The sequence below is a fragment of the Macrobrachium nipponense genome, chromosome 19 (assembly GCF_015104395.2).
Source record: "Macrobrachium nipponense isolate FS-2020 chromosome 19, ASM1510439v2, whole genome shotgun sequence".
Taxonomy (NCBI): domain Eukaryota; kingdom Metazoa; phylum Arthropoda; class Malacostraca; order Decapoda; family Palaemonidae; genus Macrobrachium; species Macrobrachium nipponense.
The window spans coordinates 65,010,140-65,033,067 of record NC_061088.1 but is presented as its reverse complement, the minus strand read 5'-3'; the positions used below and the strand labels follow the sequence as shown (position 1 = coordinate 65,033,067).

General features: G+C 39.1%; 2 protein-coding genes across 12 annotated transcripts in view; one reads left to right on the top strand and one right to left on the bottom strand.

The window, feature by feature from the left end:
* Positions 1-17,942, top strand: part of LOC135217703 (26S proteasome non-ATPase regulatory subunit 12-like) — a 431,722-nt gene extending 413,780 nt beyond the window's left edge. The window contains exon 9 of the mRNA XM_064253692.1: positions 17,429-17,942. Within this exon, the coding sequence (XP_064109762.1) occupies positions 17,429-17,647 (219 nt within the window). The 3' untranslated portion in view covers positions 17,648-17,942. The remainder of the gene's footprint in view (positions 1-17,428) is intronic.
* Positions 17,943-20,594: 2,652 nt separating this feature from the next.
* LOC135217586 (serine/threonine-protein kinase DCLK1-like) overlaps positions 20,595-22,928 on the bottom strand; it is a 368,329-nt gene continuing 365,995 nt past the window's right edge. For 9 of the 11 annotated variants that reach the window (XM_064253596.1, XM_064253588.1, XM_064253607.1 and 6 more), the window contains one exon: positions 20,595-22,554. In XM_064253596.1, the coding sequence (XP_064109666.1) occupies positions 22,426-22,554 (129 nt within the window). In that variant the 3' untranslated portion in view covers positions 20,595-22,425. The remainder of the gene's footprint in view (positions 22,555-22,928) is intronic. The other 2 variants (XR_010315162.1, XR_010315161.1) reach the window with 1 other exon arrangement.

The following is a 22,928-nucleotide window of genomic DNA, read 5'->3' as shown; positions in this document are numbered from 1 at the left end:
CTGTTTCTGTTTCTCCTCAAATTGTTATATCTCCTTTAACTACACCTCCTATTCCTCCTACTAACCCCCCTTCTCCGGCTTCCTGTGTACTTTCTTCCGACACCATTGCCAGTCTGGAATCGAGGTTCGATCAGAAATTTTCGGTACTAGCGAATATGGTTATGCAACTGGGTAATTCTGTTAAGGCATTTTTGGAGGAAGCGGTTTCAGGTAAGAGTGTAGTTGAGGGTGTTTCTGTCTGTCCTGACACGTCTCCTAGACAAAGATCACTGCCCAGCTCCCCCGCACCGGGGAGAAGACATACCGGAAATCCGAGGGAGGCAATCACTAGTTGCCCACAGACAGGCACCTCGCTTGTTGATACTGTTGCGCCTCAACAGGACTTGAGTAAGCATTGGAAAGGCGTTGCGGTTAGATGCCTTTCGACTGATTCAAGCGATTCGTCTCCGGTCGTGCGCAGCACTTGGCGAGATTCGTCCATTTCGCGTCCCTTAAAAAGGCGTTCAGGCGCCGATTCTTCGCCTCCTCCAGTCAAGCGGTATAAGGAGCCTGAGAGTAGTGTTGCGCCTCGGCCGTTAGTGGCACGTTCTTCGCCTCAAGCTGTTCCCTTTTCGGCTCCATCTACTAGTAGAGATCGTTTGCATTTAGCGCTGTAGTATCGTCACCTTGCCGATCTAAGGGTGTTTCCTTAGTCGCTTTTTCGCCTGTTTCGCCTTGAATTTCGGCTGCTCCGAGCGAGGCACAAGTAGTTATTCTTCCTCCTGAAGAGCATTTAGTGTCTTTCAAGCCTTCTTTACCTGTTATTGATACTTCTTTTACGCCTTTGCGCAAGCAGTTAGAGATGTTAACTAACTGGATGAATGAGTCCAAGGGTAGTTCGAAGCCTTCAGATCCTGTGGTAGTTCCGTCTACTTCTTCAGCGGTATCATAGAATGAGGAAGACGGAGAGGAGGAGGATTCACATCACCTTTCGTGTTATTCACGTCTCCTTAGGTATCTTCTGGTTTCTTATCCAGATTATTTTAAGAAAAAGTGGCTCCGCGCTCCCCGACTTCGACTTTTTTGATGAGGAGGAAAACTTCGGACCCTCTCCTCCCAAAACTTGTTCTTTCTAAAGCGGTTAGACATTCGTTGAAGAGACAGAGAAATGGATGTCTATGAAAAGAAACTTAGGGAAGGCTCTTTTCGCTTACCCTCCCTCTAGGTTGCTTCGTAAGAGGTATAGGTTTTACGTAACTGGGGAAGCTCCTTCTCTGGGAGTTTCTGCCTCCTTCCAGGGAGACTTCTCCAGTTTATTTGACTCCTCTAGAAGACCTGCTTTCGCCGCAGCAAAAGTTTTCTTTACAGCGCCTGATTTAGACCATGTTGTAAAGAACCAATTTAAACTTTTGGAAATATTTAGCTTTCTTGATTGGACTATTGGCGCTTTAGCGTCCAAGATCGAAGACTGTCCTTCTCTTTCACAGGACTTAGCTGAGGATTGGATTGGTGTTCTGTCCTGTGCAGACAAATCCATTAGGGATGGATGTGATGAGTTAGCTTCGCTCATCGCCTTTGGTACCCTTAAGAAAAGGCAACTTTGTTGCTCCTTTGCTTCTAAAGGGGTCACTTCTCAACAGAAGTCTGCTCTTTTGTTTGCTTCTTTTGTGAAAGATAACCTCTTTCCAGACGATGTAGTCTCGTCAATTTCGTCTGCTCTAGATAAGAAATCGACTTCTGATTTGCTAGCACAGTCTACTAACCCTCTTACGCCGGAGCGGTAAATAAAAAAAGACTCCCGTATGCCGGAGGGGTTTGAGAGTGAGCGCGGAAGCTGAAAAAATATTTTTTTCAAAAAATCACAGCGCGCTTAGTTTTCAAGATTAAGAGTTCATTTTTGGCTCCTTTTTTTGTCATTGGCTGAAGTTTAGTATGCAACCATCAGAAATGAAAAAAATTATCATCATATATAAATAATGCGATATATGATAGCGCAAAAACTAAATTTCATATATAATTGTATTCAAATCGCGCTGTGCGCAAAACGGTTAATGGTGACAAGTTACTTTTTTTTCGTTGTAATGTACACTAAATTGCAATCATTTTAGTATATAACACATTGTAAAACAATAAAAGCAACTAAGAGAAAATATCATCACAAAATAATGCATGAATTCGTAACGTGCGTACGTAAACAAATATATTTTTCAAAAATTCACCATAAATCTAAATATTGTCCTAGAGACTTCCAATTTCTTTCAAAATGAAGAAAAATGATTGAATATTACTATACTATAAGAATATTAGCTTACAAATGCAGTTTTTGACCATATCTGACGAGTTAAAGTTGACCGAATGTCGAATTTTTTTTATATATATTTTTTTATATGCAATTATTTCGGAAATAAGAAAAGCTACAACCTTCAAATATTTTTTTTTTTATTTTACATAAAATTGCGCACATTTTCATATATAGAACTCTATGAAATGCCTAATATGAAATGGAGCAAATATTCCGAGAATGGGACGTACGGATTTCGGAGATTTGTGGCGGAGAATCCGCGCGCGGAGGGAAGGAAAGTTTTTTTTTTAAATTCACCATAAATCTAAATATTGTGCTAGAGACTTCGAATTTTTTTCAAGATGAAGATAAATGGCTGAATATTACTAGACTAAGAGTTTTAGCTTACAATTGCGTTTTTCGACCATTTCGGTAGAGTCAGAGTTGACCGAACGTGGTTTTTTTCTATTTATCGTGATTTATATGCAAATATTTCAAAAATGAGAAAAGCTACAACCTTCAATTATTTATTGTTGTATTCTACATGAAATTGCGCACATTTTCATATATAAAACTTTATGTAACGGCTAATTTAAAATGGTGCAAACATTACCACAATCGCACATATGATCTTTTCGAAAGAGTTACCGCGCGGACGTAAGGAAAAAGTTTTTTCATAAATTCACCATAAATCAAAATATTGTGCTAGAGACTTCCAATTTGTTGCAAAATGATGGTAAATGCTTGAATATTACTAGAATATAAGCGTTTTAGCTTACAATTGCGTTTTTTTACCATTTCGGTAGAGTCAAAGTTGACCGAAGGTTGAAAATTTGTCACTTATCATTTTTTATATGAAAATTTTTCAAAATTGATAATAGCTACAACCATGGGTTCTTTTTAGTTATATTGTGCATAAAATTGTGCACATTTTCATATATAAAACTTTATGTAACGGCTAATTTAAAATGTGCAAACATTACCACAATCGCATGTATGATTTTTTTCGGAAGAGTTACCGCGCAGACGTAAGGAAAAAGTTTTTTCATAAATTCACCATAAATCTAAATATTGTGCTAGAGACTTCCAATTAGTTGCAAAATTAAGGTAAATGATTGAATATTACTAAAATATAAGAGTTTTAGCTTACAATTGCGGTTTTCGACCATTTCGGTAGAGTCAAAGTTGACCGAAGGTTGAAATTTTGGCACTTATCGTTATTTATGTGAAAATATCTCAAAACTGATAAAAGCTTCAATCATGAGTATTTTATTATTGTATTCTACATAAAAATGCGCACATTTTCATATATAATACTTCATGTAACGGCTAATTTACAATGGTACAAAAATTATGTAAACATGACAATAATTTCCGAGATGTGTCACAGATACTTTTTAGTGCGGCAAGAAAGAAATTCGCGCTTGCGCGCCTGCGTAACGATTGTAAACAAAACAACACCTTGATCCGTGAACTCCCAGTATCCCCCAAGGTGCGTGATTCAAGAGTTTTCAGCTGGTAGGCCTAAAAGTATTTTTCCGCGAATTTTTAAAAAACCTTGTATGTTGACGTAAAATACGTCCAGTCGGCACCCAAGAGACAATAAATGTCGACGTAAAATACGTCCAGTCGGCGTTTAAGGGTTAAGTGATCATTTAGTTTTATACTTTCAAATAAAAAATATGGTTTAGCCCATTTCAGGTAGCAATCTACTTTATATCTTGTAAGGAATTATCCTTGTTTTTTCTCAAAACTTGTGCATAAGTTAGCACAAGCTCAGTGTTATCTCAATATTCTTTTGGCATTTCAATTGTTTTGCAGATAAGGTTGTTTCATGTTGATTTTCAAGTTAGTTTATTATAAACCCAATACTAATCATAAATGACCTTAATCTGTGCAGTTTTGGCTGAAATTTTAAAAAAATTTAGCATTTGTATTTGCAAGTTTTTTTTTATATTATTATTATTATTATTATTATTATTATTATTATTATTATTATTACAAGGCAGACAAACAATAATTGCTCAAGTGAGTAGGGAGAAGGTTACATTCATCTTGGCATCCATTATGTTTAGTAAGTTTACCAGACGTTCCTCATACGAGTAAATTATAATTTTTGTTTCTTCAAACTGATTAATCTGGTAAGTGTTTAAATCTTATAAATTGAAGTCCATTAAGTTTAGGTGCCAATATATTTTCTTCTATTAATTACTCTGTAAAGTTCTTGTCATATCAGATACCTGATATATACACCAAACACCTTTAGTTTACTACATGTTTTGTTTGTGTAAACTAAGTTTGTTCATATACGAAATAAACCTTCGGTCTTTTCATTAGGATAAATACTTAGCGCCAGCTGGAAACCGGTAAAGTTTAAAATAATTGTGTACGCAAGGGACTATTGGCATCTGTGCTTGGTCACGAGACTTGTGGAGCCACCCACATACCCCTCTTTAACTTGTGACCCCGTTAGTTATTTTCTTACCGCCTTTAAGAGAGGACGTGCTTTGCCTCCGTCCTTTTAAAGCCGGTTTAGTTTGCCCCCTGCTATTTTGAATTTGTTGTTTGGTATTCCCGGGCATGTGAACATGAAGACTTCTCAGGCTTCAAGACTTGCTGGATATCAGAAGAAGCAGTTAAACACCCAGATATTTTCTTCGACGATTTTGACGTTGAGGTGCTCATCGTGTAGTAAGTTGTAGGTGCAGAAACCATTAAAGAGGTGTGCATCGCCATCTTGTTTTTGTTCCAGATACGTGGGCAGAGATGATGTAGGTATGCGGTCGGCATTAGGCCTATCAGGAGTACCAACCCAAGAAGGACAGTTGGTTTGCTATATGATGTCGAGCTGCCATCCAGGGTCCCACGTGATGGATGTCCCTTTTATTCTGATATGCACTGAATGGCGATCGGATGCGTCGCCATCTGTAGAGAAGCAGATAGTGCAACACGGCAGCCTTTAGAGTCAGGTTGGTATGCCTACGAGAATAACAACAGCAGCCTTGCACTTCTTGTAGAGTGCTGGCTTCGCATTCGAGATGCTCAGTGACATCAGAAAAATGGCCCCCGCCATGACATCACTTCATAGCTGTGGCCTACACGGAGACATGCTTCCATTTTCACTTCGAGGTACAAGAGTACTTTACAACTATGCTTTCAGATTTGGAGATTTTTTAAACGCACATTGTTTTTGAGAGAAATTACAAGTGTTAGGAGATATAACAGTCACATAGTGGAAAAGACGCAAATCTTTCCTCTGTATCCTTCTGTTTTGGCATAAACAAGCTTAGGTGACTGGCTTTGACGCCAGTGCGTTCTCCTGCCAACCCTGGAAGAATAGGGACTTCGTAGCTGATCCTCGAGCCAAGAGGAGAAGTTTCTTCTCCATCTCCGAGCCAGGACTGTTACATCCCTATTATATGAAAGCACAAGAAGTAGTTGTAATTGTCAAACAAGTGAATGATGGAAGCTTAGTCTAGTGTGGCTGTGAAGAGTTGGAGAATGCTAGAATCAGGAACTTCATGACTGATCCTCGTGCCAAGAGGAGAAGAATAATTTCTTCTTCATCTTCGAGCAGGGCTGTCACATCCTCGTAAAAGTAGAAATGCCACAGCAGGTTGGGTCTCTTGATCTTCGCTACAAGAGTACCATCAACAGCCTCACGCTTCCATCAAGTGTGATGACATCATAGCCAAAACTGCTATCAAAATGGTGGTAGTCATGACGCACAGCCTACTGCTGCCAACCTCTCGTCTTTGGTGGCATCATTGTATTACACTTTCATTTTGGAGAAATATGAATTTTCTCGTAGGATAAGCGGCAGTGCTGTTGTGTGCTCCAGTTAAGTTTTGAATAAGAAAGCTTCAGCAGTACTTTAGCTCAGTCAACTTTAGACAGTTGCTGTTTAGGTTGTCAACAGTCCAGTGGTAGCCTAGGTTGTGACAACCATGTCGGCTGTAGAGCTATAATGGCCGTAGAGCTGTAATGGCTGTAGATCCATGACACCCATTAGAGCTATGAAGGGCTTTGGAAGCATGACGACCATCAGGACTATAATAGACATGAGTACTATGAAGCCCATGAGGAAATGAAGGTCATATGAATATGACGATCATAAATAATGTGATGGTCGTAAGGAGTACGACGGCCTGAAGGATCAGGAGGGTCGTAGGAGGCAACTGTGTAAACAGTGACGGGCGTGGGAATCGTTTGTAAGGGCGCAGTGTTGCAATTTAGATGAACTTTATACATACGCCGTTGCTTTTACAAACTATTTCCATGGACTCTAGATGTCATAGTAATGCAATATGATAAAATTGCTCTCATATTTGTATGTAGGATTGCAAATAGATACGTTCTCAAATCCTACTGACTATTCGAGATCGAGCCGTCGGTGGCCATCAGAGATCAGAGATACTGCAGCCGTAGGGTCAGACGGCCATGACGCACCCGGATGTTTGTCAGAGGATAGGAGTGAGCTAAAGTCTCCTGTGGCTGAACGCAGTACTACGTTAGAACCGGAGGAAGGGGAATACCAAGAGTTTCTGGCTTCGTATATGGAGGTGAGTGAGAACCGGAGGAAGGGGAATACCAAGAGTTTCTGGCTTCGTATATGTAGGTGAGTGATTTGATTCGGCAATTCAGTAACCTTTTGGGGAGCACGGAGACACCTGCCAGTATGCTTCCTCTGGGGATTGACATGGTGTTTGGATTGAAAAGGGATACGAAGGTGTCGTATGAATTACTTTGTTCAAGTTATGTGGAGTCCGTTTTACAACACATAAATGCACTGATTGCTGGAAGGTTATGGATTCCTCTTAGTAATCGAATACAGCCTGCATGGTGGTAATTAACAGACTTTGGGTTGACCCCAGAAAACTTCAAACCTTTACAGGTAAGAAGAATTCCCTAACTTCAAACCTTTACAGGTAAGAAGAATTCCCTTGTTTTATATACTTGTTGGTATCTGGTTTGTTCCTATAAGAATATTGACCAAACACTTCGACTCTTACACAAGTAGTTAAAGTTAATTGAAAGCTTGGTTCCTTAGAAGTAAAGTACTCTAGAACCATTCTTCTTAATGAAACCGAATGGAAACTTAAGTCGAAAGGAGGAGGTGAACTTCTTTCTTTTGCCACTTAAGGTAGACAAGCCTAAGTAGGGCACTTGTAACCTAAGATGCTATAGCCAAGCTAAGTGAGTTATACCTTTTAGCCTAACAAGTGGTTAAATTCGTAGCCTGTTCCAGTCAGTCCGAGTCTACTGCTACTATTGTAGTTAATCTGAGTTGTAGTTCTTAGCTTAGAATGTCCGAACTAACTGGTTTGGGCCTACATGTGCTGGCTTAGCCTAGCTAATGGTTACGGTTTGGTTTTTGAACCTGCATTTACTATCTTAGATTAATCTGAGTGGTACAGTTCTTAGTTAGCTTAGCCTAACTCGTAGGTTAGATGGTTCCGACATACATGTTGTACATGTCAACTTAGCCTAACAGTGGGTTGATGACTTAGCATGGCTGGCTACTTGAACATGCCTTTACTATCTTAGCTTGGGCGAAGTAGTAAGGTTATAAGTATAGCCGAGCATAGACTAGTGCCTAGGCTACCCATTCAAAACACTTTTACCACCTCAGCCTAGAAGGTTGTGGTTGTAGCCTAGCATGTATAGCCCAAACTTTCTTGAACGACTTTACTCTAACCTAAGTCATTTAGTTTCTACATTAAGCTAGTCTATACTAGCCCAGACTAGTTAAGAGTACATCTCTGATGGACTTAACCTAGCCTAAGTGATGGAGGAGTTAGCCTAGCCTAATTAGTGGAAGAGTTAACCTAACCTAACCTAACCAAGCCAGTGTGAACCTGGTCTTGCCAACTTAAAATAAGTTAATCAATTCTTAATTGAATATACTTACTTAGCCTAGTCCAAGTGGTTGTTGGCTAGATTAACCCAGCATCTGCAAGTTGGTCTCTTCCATCCTGGCCTAGTTTCTATATTGAAGTCATGAACCTAACATAGAGAGTTCGAGCTTCAGTTGGCTGAAGCAAGTCATTAGAACCTCATCATATCTGGAAGGGGAAGGTGGGGAATTTCCCATTCTTCAAGAGTGAGGCAGGGTGAAGTGACGTTGGATACAATTCTGGGCTAGGTTACTCGAGAATAGCACCATGGTGGTTTCTGGCAATATAGGATTTCCCTTTATAAGGTAGCATTTTGAACATATGCCCGTATATTGTAACAGATCACTTGGACAGGAGGATAATTAGGACGTGTCTGAATAGAATATATGTATTATCATAGAACATTCCCTTGGGTTTTCCTATGATATCGTCCATATAATTGGAAAAGTTAAGTGTATCTTAGTTTTTACAGGAACACTGAGCTGATTAATAGCTCTCATAGGGATGGCCTGAAGGATTGGATGTTTTATTTTTATGTGGCTAGGAACCAATTGGTCACCTAGCAACGCGACCTGCAGCTTATTGTGGGATCCGAACCGCACTATATCGAGAAATTAATTTCTATCACCAGAAATAAGTTCCTCTGATTTCGCGTTGGCCGAGCCGGGAGTCAGACCTCGGACCACTGGTTTTGCAGATGAGTGTGCAAACCACTCATCCAGAGAGGAGATCGTATAATTGAAAAACCATGTAAGAGCTGTCTCAGTGGTCTCGCCCTTCGAGAAGCCTGAGGATTCCATTTGGGACACTGGGAACAACCTGGAGGTTACACAAACTCTATATTCTACCTGTTTGTCCATGTCCCGAACGGAAGAAGTGGTTCCAGTAATTAAGGAGGACCCAAGATGAGTGACTGATAAAGTTTATCCTAGCACTATCATCGCTACCAGGTTCGTGTGGGGAAGAGGCACCACCGATAGGTAGAATTAATATCTCAAGGTCTGGAGTTTGTCCAGTATCCCTTCTCAAACTAATAGTTTGAAGATTTTGGGTGTAGAGTGTCATCTCGGATGTAAAACGGCTCCAAAGGTCTTTAGCTCACATATACAGAATGACCCTTTGGCCGTGACTGCCTGTATAGAGGAGGTTTCTGTTCATTAAAGGAATTCTGTCAGTAGACAATGATCTTGTGGAGCGGCTGCCAGAACAGAGGGAAGTGTGTCTGTGATTACGTGTATGGTGTGAAGTAAACCCGGTGTAACCAGAATCAAGGTTTTATTCAGTAAACAATTCCACTACAGTAGTACACTGCAAATAAAAAACACATTGTTGAACACAGACATAAACATAAATAAACACTTGAGTTAACTAAGAAGGTACATAAATCACACTCCTTATGAAAGACAGTTTAACCAAGAATATACACAAAGCATATAAAATACAAAGGGGCATCATAAGTAACATATACAAAGAATCAAGCATTGTACCATAATCTGGCGAGTCTACAGCTGTAATACGAGACACGTCAGCAAGGAACCACAAAAGTAAACAAAAGAAGTAAACAAAAGCTATAGACCACTAATATGAAACAGGTTTATTTTTACCACATTCTTCCCTTCTCAGTTAAGTTCACTTGGAGTAATCCTGAAGGTACTTTGGAGGTTGCCTCACTCTCTCTGACCTTCGAAGTGGAGGAGGTGAGGCTACCTGTTGAGGGACTGTATGGATTCCTGAAGAGTGTCATGCTGAGAAGCAATATCCACATGGGAGAGACCACGTGCAATCTCCTGAGGAGCATTTGCAACCGACAATTCCTCAGGAACCTCGGACTGAGATACAGGAACCCCAGCATCTGTACTTTCACGGTTGTCACTAGCCATAGGAGCAAGATGTCTTAATGAAACGGTAGTCACCCTGCCATCTGGAAGCTTCACATGAGCATACTCGGGGTTCGCCTCTACAATTTCAACCTCATCCACTAAGGGGTCGTTCTTGCTGTATCTTACATGACGTCTCAGGAGAGCAGGCCCTCCTTGGATGAGCCAAGTAGGCAACGATTGGCCAGTGGTGGACCTTCTACTATGCAGGAAAAGGCGCTCATGAGGAGTACAGTTCGTGGAAGTGCACAACAAGGAGCGTATACAATGGAGAGCATCTGGGAGAACAGTTTCCCACTGAGACACATCAAGGTTCCTTGTCTTAAGGGCTAATGTCAGAGTTTTCCATATAATTCCGTTATATTTTTCAGCCTGACCATTCCCTTTAGGGTTATAAGGTGTAGTGCGACTGGTAGCAACACCTTTCTTCATCAGGAAATCCTTCAGCTCTTCAGACATAAAACATGCACCCCTGTCAGTGTGGATGTACGCTGGCATGCCAAACAAAGCAAAAAGTTGCACCAAACAACTGATGACAGTTCTAGTGGTCATATCTGCACAAGGGAAAACAAACGGGAACCTTGAAAATTCATCCACAACAGTGAGGAGGTACTTGTTTCTAGATTGAGAGGGAACTGGGCCTTTGAAATCTAAGTTCAACCTCTCGAAAGGCTGGGTTGCTTTGATCAGTTGTCCCGAGGATTTGATGAATCGAGGTTTGAGCTCTAAACACACTTGGCAAGAGGTGGTAATTTTCCTCACTTCTTCTACCGAGTAAGGTAGATTCCGCCCCCGGACAAAATGCATCATGCGAGATATCCCAGGGTGACATAGGATTTCATGAAGTTCTCGGAGTTTATCAGAAGTAGTGGCACCACAGATGCGGGAGAGAGCATCAGCTGGTTGGAGGTTGCCTCACTCTCTCTGACCTTCGAAGTGGAGGAGGTGAGGCTACCTGTTGAGGGACTGTATGGGATTCCTGAAGAGTGTCATGCTGAGAAGCAATATCCACATGGGAGAGACCACGTGCAATCTCCTGAGGAGCATTTGCAACCGACAATTCCTCAGGAACCTCGGACTGAGATACAGGAACCCCAGCATCTGTACTTTCACGGTTGTCACTAGCCATAGGAGCAAGATGTCTTAATGAAACGGTAGTCACCCTGCCATCTGGAAGCTTCACATGAGCATACTCGGGGTTCGCCTCTACAATTTCAACCTCATCCACTAAGGGGTCGTTCTTGCTGTATCTTACATGACGTCTCAGGAGAGCAGGCCCTCCTTGGATGAGCCAAGTAGGCAACGATTGGCCAGTGGTGGACCTTCTACTATGCAGGAAAAGGCGCTCATGAGGAGTACAGTTCGTGGAAGTGCACAACAAGGAGCGTATACAATGGAGAGCATCTGGGAGAACAGTTTCCCACTGAGACACATCAAGGTTCCTTGTCTTAAGGGCTAATGTCAGAGTTTTCCATATAATTCCGTTATATTTTTCAGCCTGACCATTCCCTTTAGGGTTATAAGGTGTAGTGCGACTGGTAGCAAACACCTTTCTTCATCAGGAAATCCTTCAGCTCTTCAGACATAAAACATGCACCCCTGTCAGTGTGGATGTACGCTGGCATGCCAAACAAAGCAAAAAGTTGCACCAAACAACTGATGACAGTTCTAGTGGTCATATCTGCACAAGGGAAAACAAACGGAACCTTGAAAATTCATCCACAACAGTGAGGAGGTACTTGTTTCTAGATTGAGAGGGAACTGGGCCTTTGAAATCTAAGTTCAACCTCTCGAAAGGCTGGGTTGCTTTGATCAGTTGTCCCGAGGATTTGATGAATCGAGGTTTGAGCTCTAAACACACTTGGCAAGAGGTGGTAATTTTCCTCACTTCTTCTACCGAGTAAGGTAGATTCCGCCCCGGACAAAATGCATCATGCGAGATATCCCAGGGAGGTGACATAGGATTTCATGAAGTTCTCGGAGTTTTATCAGAAGTAGTGGCACCACAGATGCGGGAATAAGAGCATCAGCTGGTATGTTTTCTGTTCCTGGACGGTATACTATGTCATAGTGAAAACATGAGAGTTCAACTCGCCACCTTGCTATTTTGTCATTCTTTATTTTACTGTTTGATTTAGAGTCAAACATAAACTTTACACTACGTTGGTCAGTGATGAGCTTGAAGTGGTGTCCAATTAAGTAGTGTCTCCACTTCCTCAATGCCTCCACTATGGCATAAGCTTCCTTTTCCACTGAGGAATGTCCTTGTTCACTGCGAGTGAGAGTGCGGGAAAAGAAAGCTACTGGGCGATCATTCTGTGTCAGAGTAGCTGCTATCGCATGATCAGAGGCGTCCGTTTCCACAGTGAAAAGAGAGGAGGGATCAATGGCCGTTACCACCACACTAGCAATGTCTTTCTTCAAGTTCCCGAGAGCTAGCAGTGCTTCAGTGGACAAAGGAAAACCATTGGCTTGTGTGAGAGGGCGGATTTTCTCTGAAAATTTTGGTATCCATCTTGAGTAATGTGCAAGCAATCCCATGGTCATGCGAAGAGAAGCTGCATCTTTAGGGGGTGAAAGATTCCACAGTGGTTGCAAGCGTTCCGGATCGGGTTTGATTTCCCCATCCGTTACTGAATACCCAAGTAATCTAATGGATCTGACTTTGAAGTCACACTTCTTGTGGTTTAGAGTGAGATTGTACTCCTCAGCCACCTTCAAAAACCTCCGTAAATTCTGGTCATGCTCCTCCTCTGTCTCACCACACACAGTAACATTGTCAACATAAGCAAAAGTACCTCTTACTTTTTCTTTCTTAAGGATTTCGTCAAGCACACGTTGAAAAGCTGCTACTCCATTTTTCACTCCAAATGGAATGCGACTGAACTCATAAAGTTTGCCCCCAGCTTCAAATGCAGTGTATGGTCTCTCTTCTTCTCTTATTGCAACCTGATGGTAAGCACTTTTCAGATCTAAGGTACTGAACACCTTGTACCGTGCAATGTTGTTCACCATCTCGTCGATATTTGGCAGGGGGTAGGCATCAAGCTCGGTGAACCTGTTTATGGTACGAGAGTAATCTATAACCATCCTCCTTTTCTGATTCTCCCCTGATGTCACCAGCACTTGAGCCCTCCAAGGAGAATTACCAGGCCTTATTATTCCTTCCGACATCATACGCTCAGTCTCGGCTTCAATGAACTTCTTGTCACTCGAGTATAATCTTGACTTATTAGCCACTGGTTTACAATCTGGTGTCAGGTTCTTGAAAAGGAAAGGAGGGGTCACCTTAACAACACCTAGTGAACATATCTTCAAGGGAGGTTTTTCTCCTCCAAAATCCATTTCCAGACCAGAATGTTTCCTCAGGAAGTCATGCCCTAGTATCACATCACTACATAAGCTTTGTAACACCTTAAGTTCAACACCGTGATAAGTCTCTCCTTGCAACTCCAAGTCCACAGTGCACAGACCTAAGATGTTCGAGGACAGGGATTCATCAGCCATAGAGACTTTTCCATGCTCTGGAGACATAGTTAGTTTGTTTAGGTCCACTACATCATGACGCACAAAGCTGTCTGAACTCCCAGTATCAATAAGGGCACTGACAGAGCTACCATTAAGCTTGAGAGGTGTTATGGATTTTTCAAGACACTTAGGGGAGGCCCCCACTATTGAAGCTAGCATTGCTGCGGAATGTTTTGGGCTAGAAGAGCCACTCACCTGTTTCACAGAGCGGCACACCCTAGCATAATGCCCTTGCTTCTTACATTTCAAACACACTGCGTCTTTAGCAGGACACTGAGTCCGGGGATGCCGGTTGTTCCCACAAAAAAAACATCGAGCACCAGAAGTAGCTGCAGAAACAGACTCACTGTTATTTTCAGCACTAGATGATTCCTCCTCTCGACTCACTGCTGACACAGCAGCATTGACAGGTTCTGCTGAAGAGTAGGAGGCTGAATGCTTCTGGGCCATTTCCAGAGTGCGGGCCTGTTCATAAGCAGTATTTAGGTTCAGTGTCCTATTCTCCAACAGACGCTGGCGTATTGCACACGAGACCAAACCATTAATGAAGGCATCCCGAACATAACTGTCACACGCTTCCTCCGCAGTTACACTTTTGAATTGGCAGTCCTTAGCAAGTAGCTTCAGTGCCTGCAGGAACTGATCCAGGAACTCACCTGAGTTTTGCCTGCGAGTGGCAAGTAAATGTCTGGCAAATATTTCATTCTTTGGTTTCACGTACAAAGATGTCAGAACCTCTTCAGCCTTCTCATAAGTCTCACACTCAGAAATAAAGTCATACACACTAGGAGCCACATAGTTAGTGAGAAGAACCAGTTTGTCAAGCGTAGGGGTAGTCAGCTGCACTGCTTGAACGAAGTTTGTATATGTCCTCAGCCAGTGTGTCCACTCCTTGGCGGCCTGGGCAGAGTCAGGGTCCACCTCGAACCGGGGAGGGCGTAGAAGCCGTTCCATGGCGATTGAATTGTTTTACTGAATAAATTGAAGTAAACCCGGTGTAACCAGAATCAAGGTTTTATTCAGTAAACAATTCCACTACAGTAGTACACTGCAAATAAAAAACACATTGTTGAACACAGACATAAACATAAATAAACACTTGAGTTAACTAAGAAGGTACATAAATCACACTCCTTATGAAAGACAGTTTAACCAAGAATATACACAAAGCATATAAAATACAAAGGGGCATCATAAGTAACATATACAAAGAATCAAGCATTGTACCATAATCTGGCGAGTCTACAGCTGTAATACGAGACACGTCAGCAAGGAACCACAAAAGTAAACAAAAGAAGTAAACAAAAGCTATAGACCACTAATATGAAACAGGTTTATTTTTACCACATGGTGATACACATTGGACTGATGATTGGGTATGTGAATATCACTTCACGCTGAGTAGTCTTCAGATGAATCAGGAGCAGTGAACTGGCTGGGGCACATAAAAAACTCTGATTTGATAACTGAAAGCATACTCTGTATCAGGGTAGACTCGATGGATTACCGCCAGGCACATACATCAGTCACGTTACAGGAAACTGACCGTGGATGGTGGTCTTCCACTGACCTTGGCAGAGTGGGAGTACTCTATAACCAGGTTTTTGACATAGACTCAAAAGTAGTTAGGAATAAGAGTTCCAATTTGCCCAGAATCCGTTATAATGAGTCAATGCAGCACAGGTCATGATGACAGATACATTTCTTAGTCATGCTCAGTACGGTGTGAGTTTGCGGAAGAGACCTTCAGGAGGGCTGGCTTTGACTTGTCAAAGTACTCTGTGGTTATAGAAGAACTATGTCACCTAGAACATAAAGGTGGTAGACGTAAAGGAAGAAGCCAAACAAGAGGCGATCGGTCAAGCCTACTCCTTGTTGTCAAGTTGTACCAATGGGGTCATACAGAAGAGAAGGTCATCAGAGGAATACGTGCCGTCTGGCAATTAAGAACATATCTGTTAAAATGATCGTGACGGTTGGTTTGTGACTGTATCGAAGCTCAATTGAGCAGTGTTAAGGTGTCTATCTGTTCATCGAAATTTGAGAGTGGGTTCATTGTTATGACAAACCACTTTCAATTTCCTGTATATAAATAGGGTTGCCCAGAGGTCCTTGGATAATTTCCTTGGGTCCTTTGGTGGCTGCTCAACAAATTGTGCAACTCATCCAGCACCCCTGGCGGGTCAGTTGGTATCCTGTCTAAGATGATGGTATGAATGTGAAATGGAGGAGATAACTGGCCTCTTTCCTTTTCAAATTTCTGTCGCCTTCTTTACTTAGGGCAGTAAGAAGAGAGTACCATCATAAACTGGAATGGACAAGATACAGGTGAGTGAAGTAGCCATACTATTAGGGTTAGTATCAGTAAGATACCTATCAGTAGCAGGACATTCCTCTCTTTAGCAAGGAGTAGAGGAATGATAACAAACTTACATGAGTGGATGAATTGGTTTGTTAGAAGAACAGATCTTATCTTCCGCGGACGCAATGAACTATGACACTGTGTAGAACCCAGATGTCTGACTCTATGATATTCATTATGTCTTAGATTCTGAAATACTGGTCAGTTGTTTCGTAGAATGCTGGTAATCAGAAAACTGATCAAAGGTAGCAAACTCCCAGTTGGTTAATAGTACCTACCTCCCACCAAAAGTAAGTCTATGCTAATGTTAAGACCGAAGGTTTGTTTCGTATATGAACAAATGACAAATATTTAACCAATTGTATTTTTCATAACTTATAAACCTGAGGTCTTAACATACAAAGGCCCACCTCTAACCACCCCTATATCAACTAACCTGGGTTGGAAGAATAACTAACAGGGTCACGAGTTAGAGGGGAATGTGGGTGGCTCCACGTCGCGTGACCAAGAACAGATGCCAATAGTCCCTTGCGTACACAATTATTTTAAACTTTACCGGTTTCCAGCTGGCGCTGAGTATTTATCCTAATGTTAAGACCTCAGGTTTGTAAGTTATGAAAAATACAAATTGGTTAAAAATTTGTCATTTTAAAAAATTATTTTTTTAATCTTGGCTCTACCTTTTGTGTCCTTTTATGAGTTTTTGTGTTGTTTACAAACAGCAATGACCATCAACCAGAAGTCCATCCAAGAAACCCAGTGGCCGAGTTGTTTGATATCACTGTATCTAGCTTCTCACGGGGAATCAGTCCCTCTCCAGTAGATATTTCTTCTGGAACTGGACTGGTGGGTAAGCCCCCCCTGCTGGGTTAGGATGTCTGTACCTCCCTCCATGTATAAGTGTCCTATTGTTAAGACCAAATGTTTGTTCGCGTATAAACAAATTACAAATTTTTCTAATACAATTTGTATTTTTCATAGCTACAAACCTGAGGTCTTAACTTTGTACTGCCCACCTCTAGCTGCCCCTCTGTCTTCTTAAAGACATCCTGGGTTTTGAAAGACTTGAATGCGGTGACGTGGTCCTTGACCAGTTTTCACCCGATAAATGCACGCATTGCCAGATCTCACAATATTCCTTGTTTTTCATCTGCAATTTAATTGGACCCAGCTAGGTGCTAGAATGTTATCCTTTTGTTAAGACCTCAGGTTTGTAGCTGTGAAAAATACAAATTTTCTTAGAAAGTCATTTTAAGTTCCTTGTACCCTCCCACAGTAGTTTTGTGATTTCTGAACATTTTGCCTCCTGCTGACAGGTTTTTTAGGATGTTAAATGAAATTTACGTAATTTTTTACTAATACTGTGATCTCTTCACACTGGATTTGTGTATTTTTTGTGAACTGTGAATTTATTTTTTATATCTTCGTAATGTGTTTAATTTACTCCGTTGCTAAATTTCACTGTTCCATAATGTCACTCACAAATTTAATCACTATATTACAGGAAAGTGAAGAATTTCTATGCCAGTTAGTAGTGTCTGGAACTGTGACGGCCCGCATGGATAGATTAGAGGGTGTAGTGAATTTTGGTACCAATCCTGAACACTCACAGCTCCTGAACAGCTGGTCAGACTCTTTGCATCATTTGATGGCCCTTGTCAATAAGACCACACATCTCATCAATAAAGAAGAGATGGTACACAAGCATCTTCTAAAGGAATAATAGTTGGAAAGTTATGATTAGGTTTGCGGTGCAAGGTTGATCTATTATGCTTGAAAATTTTTTGTAATATTCCTAAGTCTTTTAGATTCTAAGACATCTTTATAACAATGAAGGATGTGCTTATTTATTGTAAGAAGATAGAAACATTTAATGTATTTCTAATAAAAGCTTAATTCTTTTGTTTATAGATTTTGTATGTATTAAATTTAAACCACCTAATATGGATGAATATCTGTTCTTTATTAGGATGCTAGATATATTGTTATATTTCATAATTAAAAGTTATGAAAAATAATGTTTTTTATTTCCCTCAGAATAGAGGAGCAGTGATACACATCAGGAACCGTTAATGTATACTGTAGTGGGTAGTTGAATTGAAGGCCACCATGTCAAAGTAATTCTCACCTCTGTCCAAATAGTTCTCAAATTAAATATTCATCAAAAGAATGAGAATCATGTACAGACGGCCAACGAAGAATTGGCGTAGTTTCTTAATTCATTGTTCGTTATGGAAATATTGCCATATGCAGGTGCCAGATTATTTACTTAACAATAATTAACATTTCCTTTCAAAGGTGCTATACTTGAAATAAATTACATTAGAACTGAGTAGACTTATTCAACGTATTAAAGATAATTATTTTGCAAAGAAAGGAAAATATATACCGATGGGTCCACGATTTCTAATTTTATTCTCAACTCTAGCTTCGTGACAGCATACCGAAGATTTTGAAGTTGGCTTTGCTGCCGCTCGAGTCTTGACTCAACATATCGTACTGCACTGGGGTGTTGACATTTCGTCTCCTACAGCCGATAAATAATACATCAAGGCATTAACATTCTTTGAAAACGATGTTTAGTTAAACTAATTTTGTCCTTTGATCAATGAAATAATTTGCATGACACATTAAGTGGGCCTAAATTGGACTTCTGATTTTCCCACATGATTAGCCTAGGTCTATTTTCAGCAGCATACTCTCTCGGATAGTAATATTAATGAATATTTAAATCGACAATATATATATATATATATATATATATATATAATATATATATATATTATATATATATATATAGTATATATTATATAATTGCTTTATTTGACTATTCCCTTTATTCTTGTTTTATTAGCCATGTTCGCCTTTCCTCTTATCCTTTTAATAATTGCTTAACATAATTAACTCAGACCTAGCTATTCAAAGTAAAAAAGCAATCATAAAAAAATCAAACGAATATAATTCAGTCTTATTTTTTATCAAATTCCTTGCATATCATCCTGTTTCATTTAGACGCGTTGGAAAGCTGTGGGAGTCAAAACTGACGAATACATTAAGAAAGGCTTACTTTCCTTAAAGCTTTCTTAGGTTGATCTTTCTGTGGCTATTCATTTCTTCTAAATAGAAATTAATTCAAATTAGTTTCACATGTATAACTACTAGACCTACTAACATAAGCACATTATAAATAGCTGAAAGGATAAAAAATATGAAAGGTGACGTTCTCGTTTGAGTCTATTTCATGTTTTTTTTTCTCTCTCTCAAGAAAAACCTACTGCTTTAATCAAGGGTTGCTTTTTGACGTCTACAGGGTGTAACACGAGTGTATGCACATATTTTGTGGAATGAAAGATAAAGTTTCTTTGAACAGAAGATATTTTATAAACATGCATTTTAAGGCGCCCGTTGTCGGTGCGGGGAATTTTAAAATAACCGTTATCATTAGTGATGCTTTCACGAGATGGAGTTCTTAGTGAGAAGTCGGATCTAGTCGCCTGAGATGTAGAAGAGAGCGGAGGTGGCGTATAGGAGTGATGGAAGGATTAGGCCGATGTTAATAAAATATCTTCTAATAAAATGTATTCTTTAGGTTTTGAAGAAAAAAATGCATGCATCATTGAAACCGTTTCCCTCCCTATCCGTGGTATTCACTGGCCACCGATAAAAAACAAAACAAAAAGAGTAAGCCTAACTGAATCTCTCATCCATCAAAGATAAGTTTGCTTATTCATTAGACAACTATCAAAGACTTCAAGTGTAGATTTAAAAATCTCTTCCTCTACATCTAAAGTATTCATCAGACACCAGTCATAAGCGTAGAGCTAGTTATGATTCCTGGTTCAGCAATGTCGTGACAGCGCATTAGAATTCAAAGTTCACAAATGAATGTTGCTCAGCAACATTTACACTACTGTATTGTCTTGCTCTCATGTGGTGCTTCGAGGTATTCCACCTCTAGGCCCATGTTCTAAATTTTGCCGTTCTTTAAACAATTTTATTCATCTATGTATGATTTATTAAGCTTTCTTGATATCTCTCCAACAGGAACTTGCACCGAATACAGTGCAATAATTCTCTCGCTCATCGAGGGATGTTTCTTAGACCGATAAATGACACATTGACATTAGATTCCCGTGCACATAACATCAAAAGCAATAGAGTGAGGTCGCCTGGTTCACACTGTTAAGATATCCTTTTTTTCTCTTTTTGTTTTTAAATTTGATAGCATTTTGTGAGATTCCAATGTTTTCTGTAAAATTTAACAAATGGAACAGTTCAACTACCTTCAACTTAATATTGAAATGATAATTTAAGGACCATGTTTATGCGATACTGCTAGTGACAGGTGTCTCCTATCTATTTGGTAATATATATCTATGGTTGTGATGTGACGTTTTTTATCACTTCGTTTCGTTCACGTCAATTTTGCTATAAGGAAAATAGTTTTACACAATAACATAACATAAGGTTCTAAAGATATCAGTGACTGTTTTTAATGTCATTACACATGATTTCTTCCATATTTGAAAAGAAAAATAGATAAATAAGGCATAAATCGTGCGTCAGGCAGGTGAACGAAAAATTATGAAATTCTGCCACGAGTTTTTTGGCCGACAGTACTACATGAGAATGTTAGTTATATTTAGTACGAAGGTATTTAAAGTAAACAATTTTATAATAACTTTATTTTTTAAATGTTGCATTACAATGTACTGAACACTTAACCATTAGGGTGAATATTAAATATACATAGGTCGATTTGAGCTATATTTATTTCATTAAAATAAAATAAGTTTCCACAGTAAAAAAAGTTATCTAACAAAAATAAAAGGCTGGCTTCAGAGTTAAGGTACATAAGCTTTTTATAAATATACAGCAGTAAATCATCAAAGCCTTGATTACATATGACATATTACTAGATTCAACCATCCATATCAATTATGAAAATTAACTTCTTTGTTTTACCCTTCTGAATTGTCATAAAAATATACCTGCAAGTCATTTCAGTAACCAAGTCTTTGTTTAACAAAAACAGGCTGATAAATATCAGACATTGATGATTTACCTGATGACACAGTCATATGTGAGTTATGTACAAAAGTCGATGTGTCAAGAAAAGTGTAGGACAGAAACATGAATGCTTGCAGGCTAATTTACAATTTTTAAGCTCTCAATTTTAAGAATTTTTCTTAATTTCCTACTTAAATGTTTAACTTTGTGCTTAAAAGTGTTTAATAAGAATTGCCAATTAAAACTTCCAAAACACAAAGTGCTTTGTATTGCCAGAGATTCAGTATTAAAGCTTTGATAGCACTAACAAAAAAAAAAAAATAAAAATGTGAATACAGTAACTTCAATAATGGGTAGTCACATACATAATATGTGATGCCATTATTATAAAAGTAACAGCATTTTACATCCTATACTATCACGGATTAAAGTTAAGTTTGGACTAGGTATGTACCTTATATTTCCCTAATACTAAGTATTGACATAATTTACAACTGGCTATATGAAATAATAATGTACATAAAAGTATTCTAATAAACCTTTTGTCTATATAGAAAAGAAGGGATGGCTACTGTTTATAACAAAAATGTATAATTTTGTAATGCAATACCTATATCAGCATTTTGTGATACACAGCAATGACAATTTATGCTAAAGCCATGAAATAGTTTTATGATTTATATCTCCAAGATATATATTTACTTTCCTATCAGGCACAAACAACCAAAATCTTACAAACACTAAAAGCACCAGACAATATTCATACGTAATATAAAATTAGAATTTTCCTGTTCTTGTGGCATATGCATACTGAGCACATCTGAGAGAGTAGACATCACTGAAGCAACTACCTATTAATATATCACAAAGTCAGTTCCACAAGAAAACATTCATATATATAAAGGCAGCAGTCTTGACTGACATCAAGATAATTTCCTGAAGAAATGCTAGGTTCTGATATTCATGGTCATTTGTGGTTTGTAAAACCATTATAAGTTTGGTCACCTAAATAAAAAGAATTAAAGAACCACATAAACGAGTCTATCAATGTTTATCACTCAACTGAATCTGAAAACAAAAATGAAGTTGGATAAGTATTTAATTAAAGCAACTTCACTTCTGAAATAAAGCTTTTACAGCCTTTAGGTAATTTACAGTTAATGTGAATAGCATTCAACTTTAGCAAGGTCAAGGCATGATAAAGATTTTAAATTACTACATACTTCTGAGGGGTATATTATTCAGTAGTCTACCGCTTTAGATGTTCCATATATTGTAGTACTCATAAGGACGGTTAAGTCTTGAACTATGTTGTACATTTTACTTAGTTCCTGAATAAAAAAAATAAATTAAAAAAAATTGGGTACACAATTTTTCAACTCAAGTCCAGAACATAAAAAACTACAAAAGGCTTTAGTGAATGAATCTCTTAATATGTATGTGATGGAAAGAGTACCACTAAATAAAATTGTTCCCTCAATATATAATTCTTTAGTAGACTTGATTGTTGTTTGAAAAAATTGTCATTCTTGGACTGCAGGGTGGACTGGTTAGCTTAGGAACATCTTGCAAATCTGCTTCACGCCGAAGACTCCGGTTTTCCTTGTCAAGAGCAGTTACCTGATGAACGAGTGTCATATTTAGTTTTACTAGTAGATAAAAAGACACTGAATAAAATCTAGCACTGGATTTATTAATACCATAAGACATTTTGTCATCAAAACATTTCAATTAAAATAAAAACAATTTGGGGATTAAAACCAGCAAGGCATACAATAAATGTTATTACTATTAATTTTACCATCAGCTAGTTAAGCAGAAGTGAAGACGGCAATGCAAAGAAAATACTACTAGTCAAGTGTTTAATGCAGTTTAAGCAAAGTTTGTCAAGTAATAAATAAAAACTGAAAATTTTGCTGCAAACCATTCACCTAACTAAAAAACTGAAAATTAGGCAGTTCACCATACGTGTTTTCTAAGAGACCTTGCTCAGG